Below are 9,932 nucleotides of genomic sequence, written 5' to 3' on the forward strand. Positions count from 1 at the left end.
TTTACGCTTAACATGATGCCTAACTATTTTTTTTTTAATTTGCACTTTCCCTTACGGCCGCAAGACGGCACGAAATACAAGATGGCCGCGCCCATGAGCACAATGTTACGCAGAATGTGAGACCGCCCGTGAGTTTAGACGAAACCGGAATGGTGCTCCTTTGCTTGCACAATTGTCAAACTTTGTTAAAGCAGCGTGTAAGAAACAGGACAAATTAGTTAATTTCTTTTGTCTTTATTCTGCTTACTCTGGTGACCCCCGTAAGAGGATTATCGCCGGCCGGCGATGTCTGCTGAGGAATTGCAAGCTGTAAGTTGCGTTGCTCAAATAGATCGTCACCACTGGTGCAAGGAGACAGACTCTTGTCGTTTTACTGTTACAGGAAGAGGTAGAGGTTCTGCTTTCTATATATGATGGTGACGATAACTTTAAGAAGCTATCTGATGCGGTGTACCAGTACAAAGTGAGTAACCCCTCTGTTTATACATATTGCCGTTTTGTCGTTCTTGTAAATTATTTTGCTTTCTTTTTCGTACTTCTGAAACTGCAGATTGGCGATCATGGCACCCACAAGTCATTTCTCATTGAAATAAGTTGGCCTGAGAAGTACCCAAACGTGCCTCCAATTTTTAACATGGACACCTTCTACAACAAACACATGTAAGTTAGCTTCATTCAGAGCTAATGAATGTCGATGCCCCCGTTTGAACTGGACGTACCTTAAACATTTTTGTGACGCGCTATGATTTCCATATTGCCGATCTAATTTGTAGGGTGTTTGGCTCTCAGCCATGCCTCATCCAAAATTTGTTTCACATCTGCTGTAATGCTTACGTTATCCTACGCTTTTTGCAGAATTCGTGAGGTCAAGGAACGAGTTGTAGCAGCACTGAAAGAACAGGTAAGTCTTAGATGCATTAAAAAAGAAATCGTAGTGCAGCTTTCTCGTTTTCTTTTTTCTTCTCCATCTTCTTCTGTCCCTTTTTTTTCTACTTTGAGTGCACTAAAAAAAATTGCCGCAATTGCACTTAATGTAACGGTAGTGTTGCGAATAAGCTGCTATTTGAACTTTTTGACTTATCGGACAGTTCTATGAAGAGTTCATCTTAATGGAGCTCTCTAGTGTACAGCTGTTTCTAATAGTGGTAGAGTTAGATGCCAATACTGCTAGAGGCGAAAGAATGCTTTTGTTCACTCGCCTATGTGTGCTACTGGATCTGGTATGTCGCTGTGGCCGTGTTTTCGAATAGCCATGCTGACTGTGACCAAACTGTTGCACTGTTTGATGCCCAACAAAGGCTCGTGTATTTGCACATATTATTTCATGTTACAGCTCTCCCACTGTCCATTCTGTCATTGCACTCAACCACAGTGGAGAGTTGCTAGTGGAAAGCTCACTAAATCACGTAACACAAAAGAAGAGGAACACACAGACACACTTGCACTTTCCACTAGCAAGTATGCCATACCTAATCACCTAAACTTCAACTTTATTTAGTACATTTGAGAAAAAAATAGGCTCCTGAGTTTACCTTCTTTACCCCTGCTGTCTCCTTCTCTCTAGGCAGAGTTGGAACTGGGGACACCTATGACATACACACTTCTTGAATGGATCAAGGAGCACGCAGAGGAGCTCACAGATAAACAGCCAGAGATGGTAGCAGCTACAGAAGCCGAAGAAGAACAGCCAAAGGTTGTTTCATCTTTGTCACTTTTATCCTGTACATAGTGTGCGTAGTACATATTTTACTTGCTCCCATGCCTGCTGTGGTGGCTCAGTGGCAGTGACGTTCTGTTGCTTAGCATGAGGTCACAGGTTTGGTTATCAGCCATGGTGGCTGCATTCTGATTATGGCAGCATTCGAAAACCCTTGTGTGCTCTGCCTTGGGTGCATGTTAAAAAACTGAGTGGTCAAAATTAATCTGGAGCCCTCTAAAATGGTGCCCCTCATAGTCCCTGCATTGATTTGGATGTTAAACTACACCTAATATTTATTTATTTATTTATTTATAGTGTTTTGAAAACATACAGTACACTTGAGAGGAAATGGCAAGCGAGGCACAAGCTGGCAACTGCCACCGAGAGGGGCGCTATGCCTGCCTATTCTTCAGAAAGGAGGAGACAGAAACATAGAAATGGAATATGGGAAGAAAGAAAGCAGCAGAGAACAAGATGACAGATCATAAAGAGTAAAGCAGAACAATGAAAAAAATTAAAGTATGGCATACCACTGCAGGTCGCGCTACTAGAAGAAGGTTAAAAATTAGAAAAAATAATGCCTGAGGTAATGTCGTTCGGAAACAAAATGAAATAAGCTACAAACGGGAACTTGAGCTTATTTCATCTGTAAAAGTAAGCAGAGCACGGTGAGCTTGATCGCGATGAGATGCACAACCACTGGGGCACAAACATTTATTTGGTGTCATACGCCACTGGGCCAAGGAAGTAATATTCCCTCTCTAGCAACATTTGCTGCACAATGAAAGTGGGACATTCCATATCATATGCTGAAGTGTTGCAGCATCCATAAGCCATACATGTCGAACTGTCCACACGTCCTTGTCAGCGTAAACACCTATCAGCCAGTCCACTTACTGCCATGCATTGCTGGCACGACAAGTTCAGTGACACTAAGCGCATTTCATCTGGTGCTATGAGCCATGTGAGCACCTAGCTGTGTTCACTACATGTAGTAATAAGGAAGACATTTCACAGCAAAGCTGTGAGCCTCTAGTTGATCATGATTTTTCATGTCTGCATGCGCAGTGCTCACAAAAAATGTTGTCTGATCCCGGAGACAGTGAAATAAAGCAAGGAGTGCCCAGTGTGCTGCTTTCAAAGAGGCATCACGTGATGCCATCAGGTGACACCATCACTTGGCAAAGACATCATCGCATGATGTCACATTTGATGTGATGACATCATCAGATTATGTCATCAGGTGACATCATCACATAACGAAGCCATTATTCTTGTATATTCTAATTACAATCCAAAGCTATCATGTCTGCAGTATGTGCGTGAGTCGTACTTTATGAATTTTCTGATTCACTTTACTTTGGGAAATTCAATTAGTTCAATAACGCACTTGCGCTTGGCGGAGGACCTAGGAGAATGATGATGTGTGCTGCACTTATGCACATGTGCGTGCGGGATGTATGTGTGCACACATTGTATTTGTCCTTGATGCGTGGGCACTCTGTCCATTGCGTCTGTCGCACAGTGTGTGCTGCAGCCATAATCAACATTATGGCAAGCACTGCCCAAAAACATAACCGCCGCCTAGTGGCCGCGGCCACTCAGACAGACTTCAAATGGCAGCTGGAAAAGGGCCTTGTCTTTGAGTTTCCGTATAACAGAAATATCTTTTCTCGTATATTCGAATTACAATCTGACATTAACATGTCTGCAGCTTGTGTGTAGTTTGTACTGCACGAATGCTGACACAATTTACTTCGAAAAATTGAATTAGTTCATCAAGGCGCTTGCAAGAAGCATATATGCTGCACTTCTGCAGATGTGCGTGCGCACATGATATATGTCGCTTGTGGTGGTGATGCTTGTCTAACTTCAGACGTGCTTGTCTAAAGTCGGCAACAGCTTCGCTATACATCCACTTTCACAGGGTGGAATGGAGGTGAATTGAATTTTAGCAACCCTACTGTTATTTATACAAATCCAGTGCAGTATTTTTTTCTTTTTCTGTGCATTTGAAACTTTAAAACATAAAAATCACTTGTACTGATCCGTCTCATAAAGCTTCACTCTATACAAGGGTACTGTTTGTGTCATGGCTGTAACAAGAGTGCATCTCAACCAACATCAATCTGCATACCTAGCTTTCCTGTCCAGTAGACAGCCTGACTGAACGTGAACCATGTATAAAAAATCAAGGTTATTGGAACCATCACAATGCTTGTTTATCATTTTGTTATGTCACTGAATTCTCGGCATGAGTGTAACCTACAGAAATGCACAAGCACCTAGGTGCAGAGCTATTTTAGTGGGCCTTTCAGCACATATCTTAGAAGTTTGATTGCTGCAGTCACTTTCATGCAAAAAAGCCTCAACACTGCTGTATTTGTTTTTCAGGAGCCACAGATCTCGCCCAAGAAGGAATTGAAGCAACCCAAGCTTAGCAAAAACCAGAAACGCAAGCTGGCTGGCCGGGTACTTCCCACTGGAGAGCTTCCCAGGGGTCATGACTGGGTCGACGTTGTTAAACACCTCACACAGACTGGATCAGCTGCATCATAACCAAGCCCTTTGATTAGAAAACTACACTAATTGAGATAAAGCAATGCTCCTGTGAACCTTCTAATATAACTCACAGCCCTGGAGACAGGTAGTAAAGTCAGGGTGTATGATTCATTTTAACTAGAGGTAACGAAAAAAGAAAGTAAGAGGCAAATGTCCTTTATATTGGTGAGGCCATGATACCAGTCTTAAACTTGGTGCAATTCTGAATTGCAGATGGCGTGGACCCCAAAGAAAGACATTGATAGGGAACATTACAGTGCACTCGTGAGAAAGAAACGAGAGAGTCCACTGTGAATCAAAAGGTATGGGATTTATGGTTGAATGTTACGATATACGAAGTACCCAAAAATGAGCTTTTGGAGGAGTGCTTCAATCTGCTTTGGCTGGCCAATTCTCTCGGTGTTCTCATATATGTTATACATCTACACTGTGGTGAGCAGCCTCATTGTGCCTACGGTGGCTGCTACCAATTAGGCATACAGCACAGTCTACTTATAACAATAAGCAAGTCGGAAAATCTGATTTCTATAATGGTACATCATTGTTTCCAGTCTTATTAAAAACTTTCAAAGTATGATGTGGCAGAAAGGCCCACCATTAAAACAAGTTACTGTAAGTGGACTGTGTTGTACAATTTAAGCTGGCATCATTACAGTATTGCATTATCGTATTCTTCTCTGCATATGAAGCATACTAGTTGATGGCTACATGTCTCACCATTACCAACAGCAGCAGCCAAATTTGTACACTACTCAAACATGTTCTTGTGTAATTTAAACTTAACCGATCAACTAAAGGAGTCTTGACATGAAACTGAAACCAAGTTGTTCTCATACTTGTGTATGCTGGTTCCATCCAGTAGGTAACCTATTTCCTTAAACAAACGTAATTCCCTTTTAAAGAATGTGCGAGTGCTCGCTCATAGAGCTGCGCCACCACACTGCAGTATCGTGCTGCATGGTAGCGTGCAGGACACAGTGGCATTGAGCAAATTTCTGTGGAAAAGGTATGAAAAAAGATATGAAAGTCCATGTGCTTCACTGCACACAGAAGTGTGGCACAGCAAATCAGATCTGTGGAAGCCTTCAAGGTGGAGAAAAGTACATGAAAGGGAATAATTGGCATCCACCCGAATTGTAGCCCAAAGCTAAAAAAGAAACCGATACGGATTTCTAAAAAAAAAAAAAGGCTCGCAGTTGAAGAAAAATTCGTCCTGGTCTGGAATTAATTTGATTTGCCACATTCAGTGTCCCATTGCTTCGAGTTCTCGATTAATTTGCCCAGTTCAGCGATTGGCTAACCTCCTGGTTAGTTCGGATAGTAGAGCGACCGCCCTGGATAGTCATTGGTTCCGGGTTCAAGTCCTGGGCCAGGATGAATTTTTCTTCAACTGCGAGACTTTGTTTCTCAGAAGCTCGTATGGGTTTCCTTTGAAGCTTCTTGCTACAATTCGGGTGGATGCCGATTTTTTCCTTTCAGAAATGTGGCACCTGCAACTCTAACTCACGAGTGCCTGAAGACCCGACAGCTTTGGCATTGAGGCTGCTGTGTTGTGATTTATTAAACTCTATCCTCTCAGTCATAATGTTTTCACTTTATTATGCTTTATCTGCCTTTATTAGCTTAAGTTTCCAAGCATATTCTTGCATTGCCATTTGAATTGTTTTTTGTTGAATATTTTGTTGAAAATGGTAAACTTGAAAATTTGCAAAGTCATTTGAAGCCCATGAAGCTTAGACAAACCCATGTACTACCCATAATTCCCATGCTGACTAGACTGCTGTGCTTACAACTGCTATAGACACTAGCACCAAATTTTCCCATAGTATATTTTGTAGGAAACCATGTTCCCAGCAGCCAAAGCTGATATGTGCCACATAGCACCAGACTATTTAGGAGAATGGTAAAGTGGGGAGATTGGTGTCTCCGTTCACCCTTTATGCTGTAGAAATAATAATCGGAAAACTAATTTCGCCATTTCAATAATGCACAAGCTTTTAAACAGGGGGGGAGCTAGCGTTGCACAATTTTCGTGCTGCACAGTTGTTGAGTGATTGACATATGCCCAATGCTACAGTCGTGAGTTGCACTGGATGCTATGTCAGACCAAAGTGAAAGTATAACTAAAAGTGATTGGTACTTTGGCACTAACCTTCCCATAGACCTTATGTCCTGCACATCTTTAGCCCTGATAGTACCTAAAGATATGTCACATTTTAAACCATGCATTTTTATTGCAGTTGAGCTTAACAGAAGCATGTCAGGACTCCTTTATGTTAATGAAGTTTGTCTGCAAAGCACTTTGTGTGCCAGGTTTCTGGTTTTTTTAATGGTCATCTTGACCAGTATGTGTGAACTTTTCACACCTTGGTATGAACTTGCAATACTAAGAATTATTAAATATGTATAGGAGATCGCCATGGTGTGTCTAGAAACTGAAAACATGGACACAATATTTCTTTTTGCTTCTCACAAGAACCAAAAGTTCGAGGATATAGTTTTTATAACCATTTGCGCTTGATATATTTATAATCTAGTGCTTTTTAAATTGAATATTTGTAATTTGTCAAAGGTTTTCTGATGTCACAGTGATAAAATTAGTATGCTCTTACTGAGATGAGCAAGCAAAGCACAGGAATATCTTATGCTGTATGTTGTGCTTGTTGCTGGCTTCTTTAAATGAATGGAGAAGTCGTTAAAACTAAACCAGAAACTCAGCAGTCTGAAACAAAACTTTATTTTTTATGCAATACCAACAGCACACTTTTCGTGGCTTTTGCCGCACAGCTTGGCTGTGAAAATGTACAGAATTAAAGGAATATTTACTCATTATTCAACAGTGTTGTCTTTATGATGCTCTAGAATATGTAAAGCTATAAGCTAGCTTAGAATGTAAATGACATTGCCTAATGGATTTACTCAGAATATTTAGTTACAAATAATCATTGAAAGTAAAAAACAATGTCGTTCTCAGACAAAGTGAAGCGCCAGACAGACATTGGAATGGGCACTACAAATTCACATTGGACATAGTGGAATTACTGAGCAGCATCACAGCTAAAAAATGCTGGTTTGTGAACTAAGAAATAGTTCTTTTGCGGGCCCTACATGCAGAACACAAACCAGGAACATGCCAGCCACACTTGTGACGTGTTTCAAGCACATTTTAGGCACTTCAACAGCTACTGAACAGAAGCCTCAGTAACGGCAGGAAGGGAACAATCAGGGGATCAGTATTTAGCACTGGTGAGCATGGTTGACACAGTAGGGCAGGAACTAATATACACGGATTTCTCAGACGGTAATGTACAACGAACCAAGCCCACCGCAACATTGTCGATGTGGTCCGAACAATAACACTTGAACAAACACATGCGCTGGCTTCAGAACCAGGCCACAGCATTCTTCCGGTAGGCTTGATACCACACCGCGAAGAGCACAGCAGCAATTGTCAGTGCTCCCTTCCAGGTACCGGTGGCAGCGACCAGCGCACCTGCAAAGCGCGCACAGCGCCACAGCCTTCCGCGGTTTCGTAAGGTTGCGACGGGTCGCACATGTTCGTCGCGTTGTCTGGTGCTAGCCAACTCTGCTTGCAGCTCCGATGGCGGGTGCTCTTCGAGCAGCTGTCGGGCCTGAACGATGAGTTTTTCAAAAGGTAGGTCGCCTTCCACTAGACGCGACAGATAGCTGTGAACAGGCGCTAAGTCGCAGTCCAGTGCTAGAATCTCGTCGCGGGCGTACAGAACGACTGCGGCTGAAAGGTAGATGGGCATCCAGGGGTGACTGGACAGGAACAGATCAAAGAGTCGCACCACGGTGTCGTAGTCGGCAAGTACGTGGCCGAACCATGTGATTACCCAACTGAGGCAGAACATAATTCCAACCTGAGCCCGGTCCAGAAAGTCCCGAAGTTCGGGGCATTCGTGACCAAGAATGGGGTAGATGTGCTCGAGCATGTCTGCTGTGCGTGCCATTGTCTTGTCCATAAAACGGCGCAGATTCGTGCACGAGAGACGATCGACCAAGAGGAAACCCACTTCCTCGCCCAGAACCAGCAGGATGGTGACGCAGATGTCGTGGTAGCCTTGGTAGTAGTGGAGTTCAGGGTTTTTCATCAGAACGCGCATGATCATAAACACGAGTCGGTCTTGGAGTGCTATGCGCTGCGCTTCCGCTATACTAGGCGGAAAGCGCTTGAGTGAGCGCTTGACGTCGAGAACCACTTGCGAGTAGTAGGCATGCTGTTCGATCTCGGCGAGCGACGGTCGTGGTGAAGTCTCATACACGTTGACGCCACCGATGCGAGGCCAGACAAGACGCCGGTAGTCGTCGCAGATCAGGCCCCGTTCCTCCACAGCAGCCATCTTCAGGCCCACCGTGCTGCCGTCGGCGAGCGCGCGTTCGATCATGCGGCGCTTTCGGGACAACAGCACCCAGTCGACGCCGTCGTCGTCGTCGTCGCGCTTGACCTCTGCAACCTTGTCTTCAACGGGCTCGGCTTCGCTCTGGTATGCTCGCTCGTGCTCCGGCACGTCGTCCGGTGCTCCCATGTCGGACACCTGATCAAATCCAGTTTCGGATAGGACTTTGATCTCTTTCGACGACGGCGAACGTTCGCCCAGCCGTTCCTCCTGTCGCTCGGCGATGCAGACGCCGCTGCTCATGCCTGTCGGAAGGCACGACACGTCGTTTAAGTGCTCGGAATAGCTGTAATAATAATGCGGTAAGCTTCCGGGTGCGCTATTTCCTTAAACGAAACTACGACGCTAGAGAAATGAGGTCGCAACCGAAGGAAAAGCGGCGAACACTGCGAACACAGACGAACGCAGGGAAACATGCACAATGTTAACGACTTAACACATGCACCTCGCGAGGTTTAGACAAATAATGCCTAGGTTTAGCCATTTTAAGGTTTGGGCATTTTCGCGCAGTGGTCACAAGCGTCTGTGTGTAGTAGTTTTAGAGCAAGAAACATTGGCGCATATTAGCTGAGGTAACTAAAAATTAAATAGAGCTGCCTAAACACAGGTGACCAGGAACCAGAAATTTAGAACCTTCAGTACAACCGCAATTGACATCAAAAAAAAGCGTCATTTAACGACGCCTCATAGCGGAAAAACGTTGCAAAACAGATAAAACAAAGACCGTCTCTTCTCTGCCGCTACGCAGCTCATTTGCAAAGACAAAAATGGCGCAAGGAAAGCTGAAGGTGAAAGCGTCAGTCCCCAAAAATGCAAGACGACCAGCGGCCCAGTCCAATCTGCGGGGTGTGTCGAAATGTAAGAAGCTGTCCACATTTTGTGCATGCATGCTCGAAGCCCCAGCTCTCTTGACAACAATAGCGTTGACAACAATCGTTTTACATCATTATTGCAGCTCGCACTGGGCCTAAAAAAGCCAAAGCAATCACTGCAAAGCAACAGGTTAAAGTGGTAAGCATTTCAAAATGAACATGTCTTTTCTCTATTGACGCGAAGTGGCTGGTTGAAGGCGCGCGTGTGTTTTTTGGCGCGTCCTCACCACGGCGCCGTCGTAGTGGTCACCATCTGTTGCCTGGTGGCGGTAGCGCTGCAATCGAGTTACGATCGTGTCGTCTGCTAGTATCTATGGGCCATTGCAGCGCGCGTAACGTATATAGCGAACCTCTGTTAACAGGAAAAATAGGGACAGA

At 44.2% G+C, this 9,932-nt stretch overlaps 2 protein-coding genes across 2 annotated transcripts; one reads left to right on the forward strand and one right to left on the reverse strand.

Annotated features, from left to right (window-relative positions):
• Window positions 1-69: 69 nt before the first annotated feature.
• LOC135898510 (RWD domain-containing protein 4) lies at window positions 70-7,093 on the forward strand. Its single transcript, XM_065427472.1, has 6 exons — window positions 70-309; window positions 383-463; window positions 551-660; window positions 856-901; window positions 1,565-1,693; window positions 4,094-7,093. Exons 1-6 carry the CDS (start codon window positions 286-288, stop codon window positions 4,256-4,258), a joined length of 555 nt encoding a protein of 184 aa, XP_065283544.1. The 5' UTR covers window positions 70-285; the 3' UTR covers window positions 4,259-7,093.
• LOC135898509 (TBC1 domain family member 20) lies at window positions 6,983-9,383 on the reverse strand. Its single transcript, XM_065427471.1, has one exon. It carries the CDS (start codon window positions 8,923-8,925, stop codon window positions 7,645-7,647), a length of 1,281 nt encoding a protein of 426 aa, XP_065283543.1. The 5' UTR covers window positions 8,926-9,383; the 3' UTR covers window positions 6,983-7,644.
• Between the last annotated feature and the right edge of the window lie 549 nt (window positions 9,384-9,932).

The sequence above is a fragment of the Dermacentor albipictus genome, chromosome 2, assembly GCF_038994185.2.
Source record: "Dermacentor albipictus isolate Rhodes 1998 colony chromosome 2, USDA_Dalb.pri_finalv2, whole genome shotgun sequence".
Taxonomy (NCBI): domain Eukaryota; kingdom Metazoa; phylum Arthropoda; class Arachnida; order Ixodida; family Ixodidae; genus Dermacentor; species Dermacentor albipictus.